At 35.1% G+C, this 24,427-nt stretch overlaps 3 protein-coding genes and 7 non-coding genes across 17 annotated transcripts; 3 read left to right on the forward strand and 7 right to left on the reverse strand.

The window, feature by feature from the left end:
• Positions 1 to 1,788: 1,788 nt before the first annotated feature.
• ncam-1 (NCAM (neural cell adhesion molecule) homolog) lies at positions 1,789 to 12,916 on the forward strand (the record flags this gene model as incomplete). Of its 3 annotated transcripts, NM_171615.7 has the most annotated exons (14): positions 1,789 to 2,959; positions 5,138 to 5,297; positions 5,453 to 5,589; positions 6,133 to 6,267; positions 6,949 to 7,095; positions 7,195 to 7,316; positions 9,391 to 9,547; positions 9,600 to 9,949; positions 10,121 to 10,283; positions 10,331 to 10,618; positions 10,700 to 11,527; positions 12,124 to 12,319; positions 12,366 to 12,474; positions 12,573 to 12,916. In NM_171615.7, 13 exons carry the CDS (start codon positions 2,905 to 2,907, stop codon positions 12,412 to 12,414), a joined length of 2,787 nt encoding a protein of 928 aa, NP_741707.3. In that variant the 3' UTR covers positions 12,415 to 12,474; positions 12,573 to 12,916. The 3 variants fall into 3 exon arrangements, with proteins under 3 accessions (NP_741707.3, NP_741708.1, NP_741709.1); NM_171616.5 differs by having other exon boundaries at positions 2,905 to 2,959; positions 12,124 to 12,474; positions 12,573 to 12,875; NM_171617.5 differs by lacking the exon at positions 1,789 to 2,959 and having other exon boundaries at positions 4,943 to 5,297.
• F02G3.2 lies at positions 3,052 to 3,269 on the reverse strand. Its single transcript, NR_070350.1, has one exon. It is a non-coding gene; the product is annotated as an Unclassified non-coding RNA F02G3.2 (non-coding RNA).
• F02G3.4 lies at positions 3,489 to 3,636 on the reverse strand. The gene has a single exon (NR_070351.1). It is a non-coding gene; the product is annotated as an Unclassified non-coding RNA F02G3.4 (non-coding RNA).
• F02G3.3 lies at positions 6,327 to 6,415 on the reverse strand. The gene has a single exon (NR_070352.1). It is a non-coding gene; the product is annotated as an Unclassified non-coding RNA F02G3.3 (non-coding RNA).
• F02G3.6 lies at positions 7,406 to 7,538 on the reverse strand. The gene has a single exon (NR_070353.1). It is a non-coding gene; the product is annotated as an Unclassified non-coding RNA F02G3.6 (non-coding RNA).
• Positions 7,714 to 7,834, reverse strand: F02G3.5. The gene has a single exon (NR_070354.1). It is a non-coding gene; the product is annotated as an Unclassified non-coding RNA F02G3.5 (non-coding RNA).
• On the forward strand, positions 7,834 to 7,947 carry F02G3.8. Its single transcript, NR_102143.1, has one exon. It is a non-coding gene; the product is annotated as an Unclassified non-coding RNA F02G3.8 (non-coding RNA).
• On the reverse strand, positions 9,016 to 9,160 carry F02G3.7. The gene has a single exon (NR_070355.1). It is a non-coding gene; the product is annotated as an Unclassified non-coding RNA F02G3.7 (non-coding RNA).
• On the reverse strand, positions 12,847 to 24,374 carry irk-2 (Inward rectifier potassium channel irk-1; the record flags this gene model as incomplete). Of its 6 annotated transcripts, none has more annotated exons than NM_001380896.1 (16): positions 12,847 to 13,040; positions 13,753 to 13,864; positions 13,911 to 13,973; positions 14,192 to 14,317; positions 15,171 to 15,294; positions 15,882 to 15,969; positions 16,333 to 16,460; positions 16,510 to 16,577; positions 17,458 to 17,550; positions 17,599 to 17,679; positions 17,889 to 17,961; positions 18,446 to 18,549; positions 18,602 to 18,737; positions 18,785 to 18,840; positions 19,768 to 19,883; positions 24,264 to 24,374. In NM_001380896.1, the coding sequence occupies 15 exons, from the start codon at positions 19,873 to 19,875 to the stop codon at positions 13,006 to 13,008; spliced, it is 1,395 nt and encodes a 464-aa protein (NP_001368348.1). The 6 variants fall into 6 exon arrangements, with proteins under 6 accessions (NP_001368348.1, NP_001256976.2, NP_001317907.1 ...); NM_001330888.3 differs by having other exon boundaries at positions 13,006 to 13,040; positions 14,201 to 14,317; positions 24,264 to 24,354; NM_001380895.1 differs by having other exon boundaries at positions 13,006 to 13,040; positions 24,264 to 24,354.
• Positions 16,666 to 17,584, forward strand: M02A10.1 (uncharacterized protein). The gene is made up of 3 exons (NM_075743.3): positions 16,666 to 16,832; positions 16,876 to 17,000; positions 17,289 to 17,584. The coding sequence occupies exons 1-3, from the start codon at positions 16,693 to 16,695 to the stop codon at positions 17,414 to 17,416; spliced, it is 393 nt and encodes a 130-aa protein (NP_508144.1). The 5' UTR covers positions 16,666 to 16,692; the 3' UTR covers positions 17,417 to 17,584.
• Positions 24,375 to 24,427: the final 53 nt, after the last annotated feature.

Genomic DNA, 24,427 nt, shown 5'->3' on the forward strand with positions numbered 1-24,427 from the left:
AGCTGTCTTACAGTTTTAGTTTTATTTTTAACAAACTATATTTTAAAATTCATAAATTCCACGTTTTGTAAATACATACCACTATTTTATAACTAAATTAATTTTTCGTAAATCAATACATATTTATTAAATTGGATCCTTCTGGTTGTATAATTCAAAAGTTCAACTTATTAAAATTCTGTGGGCAGTTGCCAGAAGTCAAAAAAAATATTTGGAAAAAAGAAAATCCCTTCTGCAAACTTATGCTTCATTTCTCACTTCCACGAGTTCGAGAATTCCCATTTATACGAAATGGTCGTTCAGCCCGTTTAGCCTTTGCTTTTGAGAGTTTTATCGCAAATTAACTGTGTTGAAAAATGGCAAAATCAAAAAAAATTTGAAAAAAATAAGTAAATAAATAGAAATCAGCGCAATTTTCAACAACAATATCGAAAACACACGGCGAGCCCATGTTGTATTAAAAAAGTACACAATAATAAATAAAAAACGATAGCATTTTCCAAAAAACACAATACACACATGGAACAAAAACGATTATATTCATTTTGGTAATCTTCGGAATTTCATTGAGATTCCTACTGCCATTTTATTTTGTTTATCCTTCCCTTTTTCCTCTCTTACCTCTCTATTTCTCCCCTTTTTTACAAGAGAGGCTTTTAGTAAGAAGGAGATGGAGAAAAAAGGAGGAATTTGCGCTTGATATCCCCCTGAGAATTCTATTGGTTATAAACAATATATTTGTCGGTCGGACCCCCCTCCGCCAAAGTTATGCGAAGAGCATGTGTTTGCACTTGCTTTGAGTGAGTTGTATATATAAATGTTGTTGAGCTTAATAATTGATCATCAAGATTCGTTAAAAAGGGATGATTTTTTTCAATTTGCAAAAGCTTATTTTCAGAACTAGTTTGTTGTGAGAAAAACAACTACTAGTGCCGTTTCCGAATAACAAACTTATCAAATAAACTGCAAAACCCAAATTTTTATAGGAGGAAATAACATATCATTTATAAGTTATTACAAAAATGAGTCATCGAAGATTTAGTTTTTGCTGAACTAATATAAATTATTAGCATAATATAAATCGGAAAATCGTTTTAGAAATATATCGAAGAATCCACAAAATACAAATATCCTCACATAAACTTCATTTGAAAGCTAAAAAACATGATCGGGCAGAAGCCTGAAAAAAGTTGTTCTGAGTTCGAGTACTTGGGGAGATCGAAAATTTTTGGAACTATGGTCAAATGAATGATTATTACAAATAACATAAGTTTCCTAAAATTCTTCAAAAAAAACGATACGCTACAAAGTAGTTATGAATTTTGACTCATGACTTTTTGGCACCCCTAATGTATTGGAGGTTTTACAAAAATCATTTCGACAAAACGTAGAAAACATGGCAACCTCCTGCAACTTAATAAAAAATGTTATAAAGCCGCAACTGCCTAGTCTAGTCTAGTCTAGAAACCAAAGCAGTTGTAGGCTCAACTTTTGCTGAGATCCTGTAAAATTTGTCTGAAAAACTGCAGGAATATGTTAATGTGCAATAAATGTTTAACGGATGGTGAGAAGTTGCAACATTATAACAATCATGAACAACAGTAAGTGGAAGTTTATCCCCCTAACGTTTTTGTTGTGCTATTCAAAAATTAATTTTTAAATTCGTAAAAAAAAAAGAAAAATGCAATTTTTCATCCAATACCAAAATAAAAACATTCGAACTCTCAAACTATTTGAAGCTTTCAGCTTGTTCTCAATAAAATTTTTCGAACCAATTTTTTTAAATCACTGTCATATTCAACATTCTCAAGACTGGAATTTTATTAAATGATAAAATTTCCAAGAGTTTTCTGACAACTAAATATTTTGGCATTTGTTTTTGAAAATTACATAGATTAAAACAAGAGTCATCAAATTGTGAAGAATATTGTTTTTGTCAACTTTTTAAAACCTTTTTTGTTTAGATAATAACCAAAACAATTAATTCTGTGCATTGGATTATTTGAAATAAAATTCAAATCTTGTTTTTACAAAACAGGTATTCACGATTTTATTTGGAACAACCACAAAAAACATTCTCAACACTTATATTATGAGATAACTTTGGAAATTCTTGTCAACAATGCATTTATTGCTTCCAAATTTGACAAAATATATCCCGCTCGCACTTCAATATATCAAAACTGTTCAACTATATACATTAGTTGACATATATGTATTACATTTTGCCAGTGCCTCAAGACTGTTGTGAGTACTTCAAACTTCGTCATTTGTAAATAAGCAATTTTGAAATGCAAATTAAAAAATTAAAACTTATATTTCACGCATGCAACAATTAAAACAAATAAAATAAGTAGAGCACAAATGGTTAACAAACTTAAATAATTTGCCATTTTATCGAATAACTGCCGATTTCAGGAAAAATAAACAATTTCGATATTTGAAACTCAGGAAAAATTAAAAATACAAGGAAAATTTTTACGTATTTTATACGTTACTTTTTCAATTCAAAATACTCATAACCTTTTTGTGAAAATTACGGCATTTCCTACCCAAAGTTGACATTCTAATCCCCCTCAATCCTTTGATTATACTCTTCAAAATAGTCTGTTTATTTCAACGCATTCAAATTTTTTTTACAACGAACAAACATCAACTGCATCCCATTTGATTACGTAGATTATGATAATGATAATAAGTGCAACTGTTCAGGATACCTACAATAGGGTGGGGTTTCATATCTACGTGTGTCTGTGTGTTTGCAGAAATAGTGTTCTCGGGTGGGAGGTCGCGCGCGAAAATTGGGGCGTGGCTTGCAGGCCAGGCACAAGGGGTGTAGTGGTAAGGAGGGGGGTGCATTCAGTTCGAAGCAGCAAGCCAAAAGCACCGGCAAAGCACAGGATGATGACAAGGATCGTGTGGCTTTTATTACTGTTAGCGGGAATACCAGCTATATCAGGTTAGTTTTGTTTTGTTTTCTTTTTTAATTTTGGTTTGGAATCATTTGCTGTCAAATTACACCTGTTATGGCGTCAGGTATTTTTTTTTGTTAATTTTGTAGCTAAGGAAAATAGGCTTATGTTAGATTTGAATCTGGCAAAAAAAAAACCAACATTTTGGTATACCTTCAGTTGCTGCTTGGAACGCTCTGAAAAATCAACTTAAAATTTCATTCATTCCTTTTTCATTTTTCTTGAAAGACTCATTATTCTTCTTCCAAGCCCTGCAATTCCCAAATAATTCTTTTAAAATCCTTCCTCTAATTCTCTTTTGCGAACCGAACTTTTTTCTTTTCTCTGCTGTTTTAGTTGATTTTCTCCATTCCTTTCTCATCTGATGCTCCATTTTTGGGGGGGGAAAGTAATTCCCTAGAGTAACTGACCTGAAATGTAACTTTCCCAATATTTTCCCCTTGATTGCTTAATCGCCCTTTGCGTGAATTCGAGTAGAAATTTGTGTGTTTTCTTAAAAGAACATAGAAAATCTCGGAGACTTTTGGCGCCGACACACATATTTACATAATAACCTTGAATGTATCTCTCGTATGTCATGTGCCCCCCCCCCCCCACCACTATTTTTTTCTTTTTTTCCCTTCTCTGATTCCTGCTCTGCCTTTTTCGCTCAATAGTTATTCGCGGCTTTTTGTTTCTCTTTCGGAGCTCCTTTAGTTCAGCCGTTTAATAGTGTGAGAGGGGAGAAGATGCCCGAAATCAGTAGTACTCATGTTCAAACATTTCAAACATTTCAAAGAGAAAATCGGTGAGGGGCCTAGGGATGAGTGAGTAAACCGCCTCCGATAAGAAGTTGCTTATTAGCTAGAGGTAAATAAGTAGGTTGAAAAGTGGAAGTGCAGTGGCGGGTTCGATCACACAACTTACCAAACAAAACGGGCGGCCAGCCAGGGGGGGGGCACACTCGAAAATAGAGACGATTTGATGATTGGCTCGTTTAGGAGAAGGCAGACAGTAGAAAGTTGAAGGGGAAGAAGCGAAGGAACATGTTTCACATCTAATCCCTCCAAAACTCATTGAGAGTACCGCTAATAGGGCGCAAATATACATGTTATTCGAAACTGCTGCTTGCCCACATTACGTATGGAAGGGGTCGGAATTTGTAGTTCGAAAGCAGGCATAAATATACTTCCAGGACATACTTTTTTTGGTTTTGAGTGAGACTTGTAGAAATATAATTTTTTAGGTCAGTAGGAAGTGAAAAAGCTATTACTCACAGTTTGACTGTAAAATTGCAACAAATGTGTACCCCAATGTAACCTTTGTAACACGTCCATAACTTTCAAATAAATAATTTTCTTCCAACAATAGAAATTATTATTTTAAGCTTAAAAGTATTATATGAGTTAGCGTTCTTATAGGACACCAGGCCAGACTTTTGCAAGATTTCTACCCAACTTGCTGTTTAGACAAAAAATCTAAATATATTTTTCAGGCAAAATGTTTTTTGATTCCACAAAGAAACCATTTATTTCGTAGCCTACTTTAATTTTTTTTGGATATTGAACTTTTAGAAAAAAAAGAACTTTTCGGTTTTATCGAAACGTTCAAGTTGAGAAAATATATTTTAAAGGATTAAAGGATTAAAGGACGATCCGTTCTTCAAGTGCTATGCACTGCGGATCTGGGATTCAGGTACACTGCCTGGTGGTGATCCCTCTGGGCTGTATATTTAAAAGTCTATTTAAAATAGAACTCTAAATAAATTGTGCTCCAAAAATCAAAAAATGAAAAGTATCTAAAAGAGTTATATTGTCCAGCTTTAAATTAATCAACTTTTGTAAAGAAACCCATTTTTAAAAGTCAGTTTTGTTCCCATTTTTCAAAATTCGGTCTTCGAGCATCTTCAGGTAAAGAACAAATTTTTCTATTAACCTCTCTTATATTCTGCCCCTCTTCACATTGTTTTTAACAGTAGCTATGTAGCTAACCATGATGTTTTTGCGATGCCAAACAGCACTTGTTAGTCCAACTCGGCGCAAATGTGTCAATGACATTGTGTTTGCGATGTTCCTCAAATCTCAACTACAAACAGTGTGCCATCGTTCGTTTTTCCTCGGAAGTAGAAAACGGAAATAGAAGAATAATCTTGATTTTTTTTTTATTATTATTATTGATACTTTCAGGATGGACGTTGAGCCTGAGCCCAACAGAAGAGCGACTACAGAACAGAAGGTCCGGTGACAACTTTCTTGTTGTTTGCAAGGTCAAAGACTTTGATGGTGCCGCCAGTGATGCCAAAATCGAGTGGTATAGAGATGGGAAGCTGATTCCACGGTTTGGAAGGTGAGAAAAGTGATAGATCATTTAAGGGTCCTGGGTGGCATATGGTCATCAATTACAATTTGCACATGATCAGCACACTTTCTTATTTTTATTCAATGCACCCCTTCCTCTTTTCATGATGCAATATTGTCAAATGATGAATGAATTGTTTGCAGTACCATGACTATTGAACGAACCTATTCAAATCAGTTGATGATAAATCGACCCAAGATTTCGGACGGCGGAAAATACACCTGCAAGACGGAAATTCAGGGCGAACAACAGGAAGTGTCGGCTGAAATCAGTTTTGTCGGTTGGTTTTTATTTGATTTGAGGGAGAGACAAAAAGTGAAACATGAAACATTTTGAAATATTTAGTGCACCACTGCACTAAATGTATTATGATAATTAGATATAAATTGACCGAATTTTTTTTGAAAACTTTACTCTCCGTAAACTCTGTATTATTACCTTCACTGCCTCAATTTGGCTGTACATATCTCGCTTGCCTTTGGTTTTTTTACATATAATTTAACTAGAATCTTATATAAAATAATTTCACGGTTAAACATTTGTTATGGAACCGAAAACCATCAAGAGCTGTCATACCAGCAAAAAATGGTGCAAAGTCTTGGGAAGTCAATGCATAGGGGATGCAATCTGAAAAGAATAGATACTCCTACTTTCTAGAAATCTTCAACCTAAATTTTTTTTCATTGCCTGAAAGCGAGAAAATCTTGTTTATCTCGTCTTACTAAATACTTGAGAACGTGCTTCCTGACATTGAAATTTGAGTTTTTACTTTTTTGCTTGTTTTCCTGTTTTCAGAAAAAAAATTTCTATCTCATAATTTCAGATCCACCAAAGTTCCTGAACGTTCAAGAATCCCAACATCCAGAGGAAGGAACACGTGCTGAAATCGTGTGCGAAGTCGAGGGCACTGACCAACTCGAGGTTTTCTGGCAATTCAATGGTGTCACATTAGACGAGAGTAAGTATGCACATGCCAGTGTGACCTTTTGCACAGAGTTGCGCAACTTGCGCATATATGTCACTCGACTGTCATCACATCTTACCATCTGATCATATACGCCCTCTCAATGGTCCAACTGCCTGTAAGAGCGCACGTTCAAATAATAATGATAATGACGGGGTTTGTTCTCGCATTTGAAACAATGAATTTCCTCTAGTGATCCTTAAGCGGATCCTGGACAATTCTTGTCGGCACCCGTATACAATAATTCGATTGTGCAATTTCAAGAAGGATCAGTATATTCACGGCAAAACGCGTTTCGTTTTGGCAGGTCAAGTGACGCTTAGTATCTCCTAAGCCTTTTGTTAGACCGGTGGTGTTCACTCATCAATTGGAAGAAGGAAAATGAGGGGGGGGGGGGGGGGTTGAGAAAATCCCGAATCCAACCATCTGGACGACCTGTTGTACGGAATTGAATTCTGGGAAACATCCAAAGCTTAGAGGACCTTAACCAACTGAAGATAATAAAAATATGACTGCAATTTTGCAAAGCTGAACAAAGAGCAACAGTGGAAAATGGGGCTTGCACTGACAAAATTATAACTCGCATTGACAAAAATACAACTTGCACTGACCAAAAAAGATTTGCATTGATCATTTTTGCTTTCTCAACTTTTCTAAAGTGTCCTATCTTTTCAGCTTCTCAACGCGGGTACGAATTTTCTGAGAATAATCAAATTCTCTACATTCCACATTTTACCGCCAAAAAAGATGACGGAATCTATAACTGCAACGCTGCCCAGTACTCTTCATTCGAGACCCTCTCCGTAAATGTCACTGGATATGGTGAGTGTGGGAAAAATTGGAATTTCAAATAGCCTTATCGATACATAATCTCATTTTCGTAGCGCAATACTGCCCCTAGTCACACATTAATTATTTCAGCGCGCCCTACAATTACCGTGTTCGATGTGCCAAATGGAAACCGAGGAATCGAGGGGCACACGATTGAGCTCAAATGCGGAGCCGTCGGAAAACCAAAACCCACCTATAAGTGGTTTTTTGAGGTAATACAATTTGGGGGAAGGATGGGCTAGCCACCTGTTGCAATGTTTATCAATTAGTAATTTGAAACTGAGAGCGGCACCGGCCTCTTTGTGTGCTCTCAATATGCCATAATGGGATTAGGGACTACTAGAATGCGCCGATCTTTTGCATATGGTCGGGGTGAGAGCACAAAAAAATGCAAATATTTTGCATGATCTAACTTGTTGAATTTTTGTATTTAAAAAAAAACCTCTTCTCTCAATATATATTGCTCCTGCACCTGTCATCTCTGCTCGGTTGCGGCTTTCCCTGTATTTCGAGATCTTAGAAAATTTTTCGAGGTATTTCTGATGATAGAATGGAGCAAAAGAAAAGCAAACATTGGTCAGAGCCTTTGCACACAACTAGTACAATCCGAAAGCTTTTGCTTTTACCTCTGGCTTCAAGGTTCTCTTACCACCGAAAAAAATGAGTTGCCTTGTCACCTTGACTGTACCCTTTGTCTAGAGGTGTCGGGAAACGTCAAAAGCCAAAAAGTAAGAAGAGAGAGAGAGAAAAAGAATAGGAAAAAAGAGAGCGGGGGTGTACTCTAACTACAACGTAATTAGAAACAGGAAAACAATTGAGAGTTAACTGCAGACGAGAACTCATAGAAAACCCATAAATAGGAGAAGTTAGTAAGGACACGAAGAGTTATGCTGAAGAGAAAACCCTCAAGGGAACCTTTCTTAGTTTCTTACTCACCCCTCAACTTTTATTCAATTTACTGAGAAAATGGAAAATGAGCTATGGGAAAGTGTACAGCAGTTTTCGTAGTTCATTGTGCAAGGGATTAAAAATTTGGAAAATAATTTGTAGCTAAAGAAAAAGTAATTAGATCGGTTTTTTGAGTGTTAATAGGTTTGCACTGACCAAACTAGCACCGGCACTGACCGAATTGAAACGCACCAACTAATAGTAAGTGAAAAAACTTTCACGTATGAAATGGAAATTGTGGATATACAAAACACGCCCGCCGCTCTCTCTTAACAAATCTGGACTTTTTAATTTTGTTTCGAATTTCTCCAAATTGTTTCCTCACATTCCTCACTCAACACCTTCAATTTCCTATGCCTCCTGGCACCATTGCGGTAAATCATTGATGAGGATGTATATTGATAGGGGGTCATGAATAATAAAGATAAACAGACCAGCGTGAAAGTTAGCATATGCATGAGGTATCACGCAAAAGGTCATTTTGTGGGCAGCGGGACCCCTGACTCAGTAATAAACCGATTATTATCTCAGCATGACGTGGAATGGCAAGAGGGTCCAAACAAGGTCAATTCACAGAGTGAATACTCAATATTAGGTGAGAAATTGGATATAAGTGATGGATTAAGGGCGTTTAAAGTTTATTGCATCTATAAGAAATATTCGTTAAAATAACTAGTTATAAATCTTCAAACAGACAGATTTTTAAAACTACAGTTTTTTCAAACTTCAAAACTCAGAGGTAGTCGGCGGTTACACTTTCATTTACTTTCTCACACATTTATTTTCACCAAAAACAGTTTCCTCCTTAAATAAAACATGACTAAAACCAAAATATCTTGCTCCTTCAGAACTTATCAAATTTCCCCATGGACTTTTGTCGCCATAGCAAACTGCTCTTTTATTTTTAAATTCTCTGCTCAACAGGTACTTGCGCGAAAATAGCCTGCCACTGAGCAAGTGCCTAACAATGAACTGCAGATGTTCTGTGTATTGTTTGAGATGAACAATGGTGGTAGCAAAACTTAATCGTTCATCTTCCCCCCTAACCTCAGTCACAATTTGAGAATAACAAAATGCTCATCTTTTATTCATGCTCAGTCAGGTATCCCCGGCTGTCAATATTGGGAAGGTAGAGAGAGGGGCAAGGGGGCTATGGAAATGAGGGAAAACATATGGAAGGGTATAAGGTTTCCCAGAAAAAAAGTTGACTGGTTTTGTGTTTCACGCATTTTAAAATTACTTTTTACTATGAAAAATTCTAGGGAGTAATAAGAAACATGTTAGGGACTTGAACAAATTTATTATCAATACAGTTTTCAAATGCTCAACGCTTTTTAGGACGATGAAGTTCCAATCGCCCGTTCCGACAAGCATAATGTTGAAGAAGGACTCCTTATCATTGAATCTCTGAACTCTGAAGATGCTGGTACTTATAAATGTGTTGCTAATAACACAGTTGGATCAAATGAACGCACATTTGATCTTGCAGTTTTCCGTAAGTCTCTTAGTTTGAAAATGCAATTTAAATCAGTAAATTATGATTTCAGTGAAGCCAAAAGTTGATCTTAAACACGAGTACGTTGTCAAAGAGGGTGATGATGTTGAACTGGTATGCAGCTATCATGGAGAAGGACATGTTACCGCCAAATTTGTCTCTGGCCACAGCGAATTTGCAGTTAGAAATGAAGCAGTGAGCGCAGGAAATTCCGAAGAAATTCGTCCAGAATCCAACGAGTCGGAAGAAGTGACTACTACCTCAGAAAATTCCGAAGAAACCTCTACTCAAGATGAAGTTGAGCTGAAATCAGCTGAGAATGTGAACGATGAGGAAGACCATACTTCGCAACAAGATGATGGAGAACAGGACGAGCAAGAAGAATCCAAGAAGTGGAAACGAGTAAGTGCTAAGTCGAAAAATTCGAAAATTGAAAATATGACTGGAAATCTAGACTGGCAGAAGTTCAGGGTTAGCAAGTTCGGTAGATTTATTTTGGGTTTCGCGATACTTTATAGTGGGATAATTACTTGTTGAAATTAAGTGTCACACATTTTAAACTTCAATTTGCAGTTTGCCGATGATGTGAACAATCAACGAATCTCTGTTAGAGCTGAGGAAAACAAGCTCATTCTAACTATCAAAAGCATTTCCTTGGAGGACGCTGCAGACTACACTTGCGCAGTCTCCAACGATGCCGGAACTGTTAATAAGGTCACTCAAGTTGGAATTATTCGTTAGTTCTTCAAAATTCGCTACAAAATTCGACATCAAAGATTTCAGACCCACCAACTCTTCGACACTACACCGGGCCACACATTCGCTCGTTTGACGGGAACACTGTGTCAGTTTATTGTGACGTGTCAGCTGTTCCAAGTCCAAAATGGCACTGGTTCAAGAATGGAAAAGAAGTTGAGGCCAACGGAGTATCAATTCAAATTTTCACCCAAGGATCATCTACAAAATTGACTTTGGAAAACTTTGATGGGAGTGATAACTTTGGAGTATACACTTGCAGAGCTGACAATGGAGTTGGACAGCTTGAGAAACAAATTGACGTCATCAAAGTTGGTAAGTAGATTTTTTGCTGAAACACTCATGGAAGTTTCCCAAAAAAAATTGTTATCCAATTATTAAAATTTCCAATTTCAGTTTCCCCAGCAACACCGTCAGGAATGAATTGTAAAAAGATGGTCTACCCGAACTATGGAAAATGTTCATTTGAATCTGACATTTACGAAAAAGAAGAGAGCAAGCCACAAACCATGGAGCTCTTGGTAGCAAAGTTGGAAGAAATGGAGTCGGACTACAACTGGAGCCACGCTCAACCAGTCTCTGTGCCGTTTGAAGATGATCTCACCATTCCAAACTTGACTTCAAACACACAATATGTTATCAAGGCTCGTGCTGTTAACGAAGCTGGAAGCAGTGAATATTCTGAAGAAATTAGCTTGGAAACTACTGATCCATGGGCTCCACAAGCACCGGGAAGTGTTGCCATGAAGTGCTCAGATTATTGCACAGTATCCTGGGATACACCGAATGACCACGGAAGTCCTTTGCTGAAATTCAAGGTTACTATTCAAGAAATGAAGTACAAAACAGATGATGATGAGGTAGAAGAGAAGAGTGACGAGAAATCGAATAATAACTCTGAAGAAACTGAAACAACGACGAGCGATGACAACGATGAAACAGAAGCCTCAAACGAATCAATCGAGATAAAAGAAAATAGTGAGGAGCAGGAGACAACCCTTGCTCATGAAGACTCTGCTGAAATTCTACCAACCGATCCAAGCACTTCAGTGGAGAGAGATGAGATGGTTCCATACGGAAGCCTTCTTGTTCTAAATGTGGATTCCGAGGAAAATCAAGTGCAGCTGACAAATATCAAGCAGCACTCTTATTACAAAATCAGTGTTGCTGCCGAAAATGAAAAGGGTCAAGGAGAACCAGCGGAGATAGACTTCCAAACTGATGGTTTGTTTTTTAAAGGATTCTGTAAAGAGTATTTAGTGGTACGTAGTCTGTCACGTACAAGGAAATGTGGGTCAGGTGGTATTTTTAGTCCTGGATGATAAGTAGAAAGGTCTTTAATTTCAAATTATACATTTGTTTTAACACTTTTGAAGCGAGAAGACTAGAAAATAGATTTAATATTTAACTTCAAATCTTGCAAGTGTAATGGGTATGAATAGCATGTGTTTTAAAATGAAAATTTCAACGACATGAAAATAAGTGTAGATTTTTCAGTTTTCAGGTTTCTGAAATAACCCTATCAAAGACTATAAATTAAAATTGCATATAACGTTTGAATTAAATAAAAAAATAACTGAACATCGTATTTGTTTTCCAAATGTTTAAGCTCTAAAATCAAAAACGAAGAGAAAGATACCAAAATTACAACCGGAAGCCAGATTCTGAAACTCAGTCTTCAGAGCATACAGAGCAACACGTTCTGAAAAATAAAAGCTCTGTCACCAAATTTTTTATGCGGCTCAGAAATTGCTCCTAGTTGAAAAATATTATTCAGAACGAAAAAGAATAGAAAAAGGATATTATGTTTTTTTTTTCAGATTCCCCAACAAAATACGAGGAAGGAATTGATTCTACTCACTTGATTATTGCAATTGCAATTGGAGTACTTTTCTTACTACTTCTAGTGGATCTAGGGTGCTTTATCACAAATAAATGTGGGCTTATTTCTTGCATATGTTTGAATCTTTGCGGAAAGAACGCTGGTGCTAAACAGAGAGATTTGGAGTCCGGAAGGTAGGATCTTAGTTTAATGGCATCTAAAAATTATAAATTTTTGCAGAGGAGGACCTGAAAGCAACAGATTGCTCGATTCAAGTGGAGCTAGGTAAAATGAGTAAAATGATAGCTGACTGTGAAATGTCAATTCGTGCGTTTTTTATTTTATTTTGGTGAGTGACGTGCATTTTTCGTATTTTTCGTCGGTTTTTTTTGAATTTTGTTAAGATTTCGCTAGATGGAAATGTATTTTCAAGTTTTTTTTTTTCAGATTTATGCACCCGCTCACTACAACCGTGTAACCATGTACACAACTCTCATTTGTTCGGTTGAATCTTTTTCTAGTAACTTTATACAATTCAATGCTTCATCATCTAACTCTGGTCCAATTCTTTGATTTTTCTCATTTGCTAATGAGTGATTTGCCTCACTCCTTCCGTGTTTTTTTCGGGAGGTCGGGTCCACTTGCTATACTTAATTGTCATCCCGAAGTTACATTTTTTTCTTGTTTGGTTTCCATGTTTCATATTGCATTTTGTCATTCATCATTCATCCATCACTTTACTGATTTTTTTAAAATCTAATTAATTTTCAAATAAATATAAACCCGCGTTATTTACAATTCAAATGTTGAGAAACAAAGAGAAAGAACAAAAATGCATAGAACAATCACAGAAATGTATGAAAGGGCATTGAAGATATTATTATCCATGTAGACTGACATTCAGAGTTGATGAGCCTGAAATGTTTGGATTACACCTTTAACTGCAATGAAAACAAATGAGAAGTTGAAATCAAAAACACATACACAACAAAACACGTTTATGATAAAAATCAAACGTTAAAATGATAATCAAAATTACATGCAAAAGTGGAAAAAAGGAACAAATATTTCCTTTTCTAGCTTCTAACACAGAAAATTTTTTAAAAAAGAAGCTAAAAAAACCCTGAAATGTGAACACTTTCAGAAAAATTTTGACCGTGCAAATAGAAAATTGATCAGTGCGTTACCAATTTTGGTCAGTGCATTACCAATTTTGGTCAGTGCATTACCAATGTTGGTCAGTGCATTACCAATTTTGGTCAGTGCATTTCCAATTTCGGTCAGTGCAAATTGAAAATCGGCCAGTGAATTACCAATTTTGGTCAGTGCATAGCTAATTTTGTTTAGTACAAATACAAACTTAGTCAGCGTTCAACCTAATTTAGTTAAAACCTGAAAATATTTTAGAAACGAAAAATCCGATGTTAATTAGTTGTTAATTAAAAAAGATTCTGCTGTAAAAGTATACCACAAGCGCTACAAGGAAATAATCAAAATTTAAAAAAAAACGAAAAAGAAGTGAGAAGCTGTAAGAAGTATTGTGACATGCTCTAATAAAATGCAAAAAAAAAGAAAAATAAAAAGCCTTTGACAATTTATGAATGAGAAGCTGGAGGAGCTAACATGCCTCTTCGAACGGAACAAGAGTTCTTGTGCATTGGCTGAAGAAGGTGAGAGGTCGAGTTGATGATGGGAGATTGAGAGCGAATTGAGCACTTGTGGTGAATTCCAAGGTCAACCTGAAGCTTAGAAGATAATAGTATAAAGTACGAGAAATAAACTAACCAATTCCATACTTTCCTCTCCAGCATCAGGGTCTTCATCACTGTCTCTTCGCAAAATTTGTATCTGAAAAGTTGAAATAAGTATTCACAGAACGTCTATTTCACACTCAAAGCTGTGAAAACATGCTTCCTATAAGACTTTCTGATATACTTTTGAAACCAAAAATAAAGCACACTTGAAACCAAAGGCAATGTGAAACTATAATCATGCGAGTCTTCAACTCTGGTTCTATAATATCTGGACGGCTCATTGCAAGCATTTCTCCATCAGCTTCAAGTTACCTGTGGTACCTGATTGAGATCTATCGAGTCGCGAACCGGTGACATTTCATCATTATCAAGAAGATTGAGCTTATTGTCTGACGGTGGGTACATTTGGTACTCCGACTCGTTGAATATCCCTTCTGACTGCAAAACAAGTTGAAAATAGGAACTGTGTATATTTATATTTATTTATTTTTATCTACAAGTTTTATGAATGCGCATTTATGCGGATTTCATGCCCCGGTTTGTTAGTTTCAATTTTATATGAAAAAGTTTAGCAAAAAACATATACTTATACATAGTTGTTGGGCTCATTGAATACCCTATTAAACTAAAAAAAAAGTTTTAAAAAATATTTTAGTTGCCCGGTTAAGAAGATCACAAATGTTGAGAAATTCTTTATAAGTTTCCGGACATTTACTCTATCGCAGACCCTTATTTGTCATACTTGCGACCCCTAAATAAAATCAACTTGGTAGTTTTAAGCAGCACACTTTTTGTGTATACAACCCAAAAAAACACAAACAAACATTGTTTTTTGGTCTGTGCTAATAATTATTTATTAAAAAAAACTATATTTCTGGTCATTTTACGATCATGCTTTATGAAAAATAATAATTAAAATTTTCTAGTTCAGTTTTTTTAGATCTGAGAATTTGGCCTAACTGGTTTTGAAAAAATAACTGAATTTAATTTTTTCAGGCTGTACCAAAAAGTTATTAAATATAGGTTTCTGGTTTAAAACTATTTTATTTTTTTATATAACCCAGTATATCAACTTGGAATACATATAGAATATTTTTCCCCAAAAAAAGACAAAAATTAAGAAATTTAGTAACAAAGGAACTACGATGAAATAATGAAGAAACAGATTATGGTTGTCTTAGCCTATACATACTTTTCGATCAACAACGGAGCATAATCTTTTGAACACTATTCAACTGATAATAGTCATGCGAAAGATACCTAGAAACTTTTAGAGATTAGCCCAACTCACCCTAAGCCTTTCAATTTCCGCTGCTGAGCATGTCGGGGTATTTACAGAGTACACGTTGTGAAATTTGCCAAAGTCAATGTTATACTGGCCATTTTCCTTCTTGTAGTGCACCAGTTTTTCAAACCTAAAAAATGTTGTTTTTTTATTTGGAATAGTAGGTAGCATAGAAACATATTTTAAAATTTTTGCTTACCCACTCAATTTTTACAAATATAATATTAGAATCAGTGAAAATTTGCGTTGTCGAATATCATATTAAAAGACATTTAAAAACTCAGATTTTCGATATATTTTCAGTCAATGTTTAAGAACAAAATTCTAGACAACATATACTTTCAATTATACTGGAAAAAATACCTAGGCTCTCGTGATAACATCAACTACTTCCTCAAATTTAAAGTTTTAAGCCATCATCTTGGTGACGTCCAAGTTCAAAGGTTTTCTCGAACAGCAATATGTTGTTGTTATGCTACTACATGCACATCTCTCCCACCACCACATTTATTTTGAGAACCTTCTCCGGTCGCAAGCCGCGTCTTATCCTCGTGTGACGTATGAAACTGCCGAAATCTGCCTCCCCTTCTCCCCTCCTTCATTCTTTCCTCATGCTCTGTTCCAAGGAGCAGTCAAAACGTTTTCTCACAATTATTTTTGGATTTCTCCATTTTTTCTTTTGAGTATTACCAGTATGAATGTACATTTGAATTTTACCTGTGCCCCCATAATATTTCCGACGGAAGGTAGCTTGTCCGTGCTTGGGTAGTTGAACCGACGCTTTCCACCACTCCTTCCAAAATTGCTGAAAATTTGAAAACATTTGGATTTTCTATTTATCAGCTTTTGAAACGCCAAATATGTTTTTTTATAAAAGCAGAACAATGTCTGTAAAATTGAAATTATTGGTAACAAAAAAAGAGTAGAACTAGATCGGAAAAAAATCTCAGACAGGACACGATGTGCGCATCAAAAAAACCGACATTTGCCTATTTGAGGTTCCTGTTGGCAAATTACATAGCTAATTAATATTGTTTAGAACTTACTAAAAACTATGTCAATCTAAACAGTTTTTTTGATTTTAAACTTTTTTTCTGGAAAATTTTTTTATTACTAACAAGCACTTGAAACTTTTCAAAATGATGTTTTTATTTCGATTTCGGCTTACCAATAATCTCAAATTTTGCGCTTTTTAAATCATCTGCTCCAATCTCCCAAAGCGGGCTCCTTTCATCAATTTCATGGCATATCGTGATTGGCCAAATGACAAAAACTCTGTCAAGCCCTTGATCATACCTTAAAAATTGAATATTTGAATAGGGATAACGAACGTTGTATTACTCACCCGACATCCATGTCAAACTGATGAAAAGGCAACAATTCCCCTTCGTACGTCACACATCGTTTGATCATCTGAAAATGAGCTTTATTCACACTGCCTTGTTCATGATTTGTCATATAAAAGATTTTGAAATCCGAAAATCATCTGATAACAATTTTCAGACATAATAGCTACATTTGCATAGCTATGGAGCTTCCCCAAATCGAATATTTGAACCCTTTAAGTCTAGATCAGATTGCAATTCGCAAAAGCTCTTTTTCCACTCAATCCACAAGCACTCAAGCACACAGTGAAACGGAACTTCACCCTTCCGAAGAGCCTCAAAAGTTCGTTTGCTCCATGGTACTTTTTTATAACTATTAACTTCAGGAAAAGGCGGACTGTTACATTCGGTAACATTGACATCACCGAGCTTAACTATCAGGCAACAAAAATTCCACCGGAGCAGAGGAGGCAGTGGAAGCGGCAAGCAATTCGGAGAAGAATTGAGAAAAGTGAGTTGCAGATTTAATTTTTTTTTTGGATTTATCGAATTCTCAAATTCGGGCGCTTTTTTCACGATTAAATGTTTTTGTGATTGCAAATCTGCATATTTGTAAATCCTAGGTAAAAAGGAAAAAAATTTTCATATTTGCCACAGTTCCCTGACAAAAAGGTTAAGTGCACTGACCGAAGCAAAATCTATTGTTTCTTTGAAAGTTTTGTATCTACTTAAAAAACAGTTTTATCCTATTTGATTTCACTTAAAAAAAACAACTTTTATCAACAAATATAATTTTCAGGAGAGTTCTACCGTCGCATAAAAATGGGATTCCTCAAAGGATGCATCATATTCCTTTTATTCACTTTATGCTCCCTGATAGTTCTTCTAGCGACCGCTCAAGGAACTGGTACAAAGCTCAATATTTAGTTTATTTAACTATTATAATGCCTACACATCAAAACAAGTACCTGCAACCGAACATGCGCTTCCGCCAAACTTGACTTTCTCATGTCACCAACTCGAAATAACAGACACAGTTTCCCATCTCGCAGACATATTACCTGTGATTTAATAAATTATTTGTCAATTTTCTAATTCGATTGAATTACCGCATTTTTGGAGAATATCAGAGTTGCTGCACGTTTGATGGGTCTTGCCAGCTTGGAGAAGATAATACCAGCCATTAAAGTCTGAATTAAAACATATTTTTTATGCATTAATAATAACGGGAAGTTTGTTTGAAAATACTACGAAAGCTAAATGAAGTTTCAAAACATCAAGAAAATCTACAAAAAGCTTTCCTGGCCATCTCATTAATCACAAAATAATTTTCAGAATTTTGGTGCTCAACTACTTTAAAACAGAAAAATATATTGAATACTGTTAAAAACGAACAAACCTGAGTCATAACACCCCACATGAACTGGAAGCACATTGTGACAATTGTCAAAGGACATGCGTCTGTTGGGTACCTGAAGAGTATTACTAAGAAAACGTTTTTTTTGCCGACAAACAAAAAATTATTTTATCTTCCAACAAAATACGTGTAAGATGCTTTTGGAATTCGGAGCTAAATTTTTTTAGTCTTAAACGGCTGAGACGTGACCTTCCGAACAGAGGTGCTCGCCAATATTTTTGTCCCTAAAAAGTGGTTTTATTTATGTGGGCGAAAACAGGCAGGCTGCCCTGGCTAGCAGTCGTAAAATCGTCCATCGGTGAATGGTAAACTAGCCGTATTAATGGAATATGAGCAGATGGCTAACTTGGTACATCGGGAAACTTTATGAGCAAGCGTGATGGTTTCTACACGCTGAAACCGTCAAATGATAAAAGGCAAACTAGCCGAGTTACTGGAATGTGAGCAGGTGGCTAACTTAGTACATCCGGGTCATATAGATTGAATTCATTTTTAGTGATACATAAATGAAATTTAAGCCAAAAGTTATATCACTTTACCTGAACCCGTAACCAATAGTGGTTTGAGTTGTGAATGAGAATAAAAACGCATTGAGCTCATTGTGCACATTCACAATACACGGTGTCCATGTTGCATTTGCAATCTGAAATATGTATTATTTTTATCTACTAGTTTTTTTACCAGAATGTATGTACCTGTTCGATATCTCCATGCTGTTTTGCAATAAGGAAGTATACTGTTGCAAAGAATGACCAACTGATCATGAAAGACAATGAAAAGTACAGCAAGCACCATCTCCATTTCATTTCAATGACTGTCGTGAAAATGTCACTAAAACTTTAAAATTAAGAATAAATTGTGAAAATTTGAGAACTCACGAAAAATATTTCCTCCTTTGTTTTGGTACATTTTTCAAACTGATGTTGCAGAGACCCTGTAAATTATTGAGATTGAGGACGTGAAAAAAATATATATATTTATCTATAGGGGTTGCATAACTATGTTTGAAAACTGTGCAAATTAAAAAATGAAAGTTAAGCGTGCTAAGTTTTGGCTTGTTTTTCTATACTGTTGTTCATATCAGTGAGATAATGATGGGAAAATGCAAAAATTTGAGTACGGAGTACGCCAAGTTTATTTCGAGATTAAAAAAATATTTCGTCCAAAATAATGTTTTCTTCCTTTTGGTCCAACCAAAATAGTTGCAGTTATTGATTTGTAACAGTTAAACAAACTCCTTCCATACTCTATTAAATGGGAAAAATTTGATGTATGAATTATACACGTTTTCTGCATAAAATCTGCTTAAGCTCACTAATTAAAAAAGAATATTTGGAATTGTGGCAGATCTTTGAAATTGGAACCAGTGCTCCTATAATTACAAATCAATGCGTCTCTTTTTTGCTTTTGCAATCTTATGAATAAACCCATGTCTTATTTATTCATTTTTTGACGAAGTTTTATTAAGTGCTTTTTCAAAATCAGAAAAACACAGTTTTAAACTTAAATTCTTTGAAACCTGGAACATCAAAAGATCGTCATTTTTCCAAACTGTTTCTAGATATAGCATTATTGTTTCAGTCTGTTTTAATTATGCGATAACGCATTTAATTTTGCACCTATAGAGCAATATGTATTCTAAAAAGGTCTAAATAAGTTTTTTCACAACATAAACCAATGACAGAAGCTTCAGCAAATGTTAGAACTTCAAAAATTAGTAGTGATGCTTATTGAGAAGGGAGAGAGCCACCAAAAATTGATTAAATGCTAGCATAGCCAAAAGCTCAAAAAAAATATATACATACCGGACTCTGAAATGATTATTTGTAATAAAATCGAAATAAGTCAATGGGTGACGTACCTGCTTCTGTACCAACCGATTGCGTATCCGTCGTGACCCGCCAAGTCTGGGCGTTTTGAAAAACGGGTATTTCTTGTTTTTAACCAACGGCTCCTCAATGTCCAACATCCGTTGAGCTGTGAAAATATCAGTTACAGAAGGGGACATTGCCACAGTTGTCTTTCGACGTCTCCCATTTTCAGAGGCTTTAGTTATCAAATTATCAGTTTCTCTAAAACTGAATTGCACAGATTTAGAAGGAGGCGTAGATGCAGAAGACATTTGATTAATAGTAGAGTAGAGTAGTGGGAATTTTTGAAAATTGAGTAGTAAAATAGAAGAAGTGAAAAAGAAGATACGCACTTTAGAGGTCGAGTTTCTCAAAAAAGCAGGCTAGCTCATTTCGGAGCAATACGGAGCAATACAGTTGGCAGAAAATGAGAGTGTGGGGTGTAGAATTCGAATTTGTATGCTCTCGTTCCTATGTTTTTTTTTCAATTCTCTTTTCTTTAACTCTCTTTCTTAAGATTGGAAAAGGAATGTAGTGTATGTGTATGAGTGGCAATTCACGAGTTTGAGGAAAAGAGGAGGCTTTTTTTGTTTTTCATTTTTTGCTTGCTGCTTTTTCCGTTTCCTATTGTCAATGCGTCTTTATTCATCGCTTTTAATTTTTTCGTAGATTTTTTGAGACAAGGAACATGGTGAAAACGGAACAATTTTGGAGGAAACTTGAGATTTTTTTAGCTTCTGATTCATTTCAAAATAGAAGAATACTAGGAAACGAGGTGAGGATAAATAAAAGCTTGTTAACAGGATTTTGAATTATGATCTGAAATTTTTCGAATTTCGCAAATTTTTGAGTTTAAAAGTAAATTAGCGTAGCAAACAAAGTTTGTGTAGGATTAAAAAAAGATTAAAATGCTTGGAGCTAAAAAAATTTGGGATTCTTGCAAAATAAGGATTTTCGCAATTGCTAAAGATTTGACGATTTTATTGTCGTTTTTTGCTATTCGACAAGAAAAAAACACTCCATTAAGGTCGAACTTGGTGGTTCTCAATTTTTAATAAAACTGAAAAATTAATTTACAGAAATTTTTGTAACTTGGACCTTTTCAAAAACTTCTGCATAATAAGATGTATATGTTTATTTAGATATGTAACAATTGAAGGAATGGTTGTCATCGTCTAAATAGTATAAGTCGTTTAGTATAAGTCAACAAAAAATTAAAAAATTACGCAATGAAAAATATGTGTAAAACTCGAAAAAATCTTGGATTGGACAAATGAGCAATAACAGAACCGCAAACAATTGTTGAAAACAGAAAGAAAATAGGCTACAAGGCCAAAACAGTTCATCTAGTCAAAATGTTACAATTGGGAATGCAAATTCCAGCTCAACACAATAAAAAATGATGTGCAAAATTATTTAAAGAAAAATAGAACATTCAACTTTTGAAGACGACACAACACACCGTACAACTTGGCTTGCCCTCGGGCAACTTTCTCAGGGTTGAGTGGCGGCGCCACAAAATGTGAACACAGGGCGCTGAGTAATCATGTGTGAGAACAAGAATGTACTATTTTTGTTGAAGAAAAACTGAAATTGTTTTGGAAACATTTCTACTTTGGATTGACAGAGCAAATAATTTTTGTTTAGTTTTTTCCATCTAACTATGCAAGAAATTTGATTCAAAATGTTTGCAGTGCACTGACCAATAAGCTTCGTATTTTTTGAACACTAATTTTGCTTAGATTGAGACGCGGGAGATTGTATCAAAAACGTAAGATAATCGACAACAAGCAGTGCATTGATTGCTCAGAATGTTCAAAACAACCGTTGAATATAAAACAGCTAATCCTGACAGACTAATATCCGCAGTCATACCTCAGTGCAAACTCATCAAAAGAGCATTCAAAGAGTTAACGACTGGGCTGGTTTCGTTTCAAATTTTAATCACGAATGTGTGAAAATGTAGTATGGGTCGAAAAGTTTGGTGGGGTGGTTGTCAATGCACTGACTAACAGGTAAGAAGCACTGACAAAAAATTTCAATGCACTGACCAAAATTTTTAATGCACTGGCCAAAATGTTCAATGCACTGACCAGAATTTTCAATGCACTGAACAAACTTTGCTATGCACTGACCAAAATGAAAATGTATTAGCTAATATCATGATTACTTGAAGTGGCCACGGAAAGAACAAGTTAAAATGTATAATTTTTCTTTGTGGATTTGCAAGGTCATACATACACGCAACGTGAAAAGCCTTGAGAAACTATACCGAGAGAAAGAAAGAGAGAAAGCAGGAAAAGTGTAGAAATGTGGCATTAATAAAAACAGTTGGAAAATATTTATTGGAAACAGTGTTTCGTGATGTTTTTCATCACAAAAAAAAGAGCACAAATCTTATTAGATAATTGATGAGAGTGCTGAGAGAAGCCAAAGAAAAAATAAATGAATAGATAATGTTTTTTGGCAATGAGCGCATCATTGGTTTATCCGTTTTTGGTGAAAAGAAGGCATGTGGAGATGAACACTTAGTATAATGTTTTTAATTTTTGGGCAATAAGTATTCAGAAAGTATGTTGTAAACAAAACAAAAGGGGCCAAAATAGAGATGTTTTCTCAAAAGTAGCTTGATTATTTTTTTGGTACTTATGGGTTTGGTTCAAAATTCTGAAAGCTACAATAGGTACCTTTTTTCATCACATTTCATAGTTCTCAATGCTTTACTTGATGGAAGGTTTGCCCAATATGCAGGATTTGGTTATGATGAAATAGTAAATGGAATTTTTGTTAACATGCATATGCCATTTTTTAATGTAAAAATTTAGTTCGCGTCTAATTTCATTTCAAGTTACCGCTCAAATCATCAGTTCCATAAAGCGCGTTTGTTTAAAAAATCCAATTTTAGCGTAAATGAGAGAAAAAACCAACGCAAGAACGCTCCATCAAACAGTATATTTGTGGCATTAAATTTAATTAATTCAATATGAAATTAGAAATCTAACTTTTTGAAACATTGCTATGATAGCTGGACATTACAATTAACGTGATTCAAATCGATTATTTTACTTTGAAAAATTCAGAGAGTACCATTTTCCGAAAGTAGAAAAAAATAGCCCAAACACGTAACTGTAAAATGTGCAATAGTCGATCAAAAATTGATTCATAAAGAAAGGAGAGAGGCCTACAGAAAGTGGGTGGAAGGCGAATAATTAGAAAAGCTCAAAAACAAACGCTAGGTTTCACAAATATTGAGAAGGAGAAGTGAGCCGCTGGCTTTGTGCTGTCTACAAACATTTCTCTATTACATTGAGTCGGAAGTACCTTCTCACCTTTAACTTGTGAGTAGACAGTATTTTCTATATATGTGCATTTTCAGTATGGTATACAACCATACAATATTGGTTTGATACAGCTAATGTTTACTTAAATTGAAACTGAAAATTTACCTATAGTTCTAAAAACGTTGTAAAAAGTAACAAAAACGTTTTTTTTTATTCTTAGATAATATTTTTTGATCTAACTTAAGATAAGTAAGTAAATTCTGGGAAAAAGTGATTAAAACAGTTGACAACTTGGATTTTTGAACTGATATGTAAGTTCTAAGACTTTTTTGATTGATTTTAGATTGCTTCAAGGCCAGCAACTTTCTTCCCTCACTTTAGAAATCAAACACTAATTCAAAATGTATAGACATCATGAAGAGGTCAGTACCGAAGATGGAAAAGGTCGAAACTTACTTAGCCTGCTCATTTAGATTATGCTCAGTGGACTACTTTGTTTTGTATTGAGGGAGAGAATTGAAAGCGAACAGCATTCTTTTTACAATTTCCGGAGAGGAAAGTAAAATGCTATATGAAAAGTTTCGAGGAACTTTATGGAAGTCTGGAGCTGATAGTGTGAAGTTAGATTATTTTTTGAAAAATAAATTTGCGCTTATCGTTTTTCGCATGGCAGTTCATTTAAGAACTATTTTCAAAAAAACAGATTTGGGTAACGAAATTCAGATAGAACTACTAGAGAGCCCCAAAATACGTACAAAAAACAATAGTTGGGAGGCAGGTAGGCAGGCAGGCAGGCAGGCGAAGTGTGTGCCTATCTACCCCGGAAAGTCAATGGCAACAAGGCTTTTTGTTTTAAAAAACTAAGAAAAGAAAGTTTCCAGTTGACAAGTTTTCATCTGTACTGTAGATTGATAATGTGCAAAGCTAGGCACAGGTTATTAACATATTAAGAAAAGCAAGAAAAGTCAAGCTTACCTCGAATTGCTTTGTACATTTGCAACCAACAGAAAAAAGGGGAAAAATGAAAGAGAAAAAGAGACATGAGACCTATTTATTGTCTTTCTTCCCAACTTGTGTAGGCCTCTGAGGCAATGCAACACTGATTTGTTTTCTGACAGCAAAAAAAAATATAGATGAAATATAAAAGAAAAGGTAAAAGTAAAATGAAAGAAAAAAGTGGAGGGTGAATATAAAAGATACATATAAACGTTTTTGGTAAAACTTACCTTGTTCTCTATCCAACAAAAGCGATCTACCAGGGAGACGTCCATTGGCGAGCGCCAATCGTTCAACTCGTTCCACGAAATTCTGGGGCATACCCTTTCTAATTGAGATCTGGAATTTTAGGCCTAATTAAATACAAACAAAGACAAAAAGAGAAAAAACGAAG

Source organism: Caenorhabditis elegans, chromosome X (genome assembly GCF_000002985.6).
Source record: "Caenorhabditis elegans chromosome X".
NCBI lineage: Eukaryota > Metazoa > Nematoda > Chromadorea > Rhabditida > Rhabditidae > Caenorhabditis > Caenorhabditis elegans.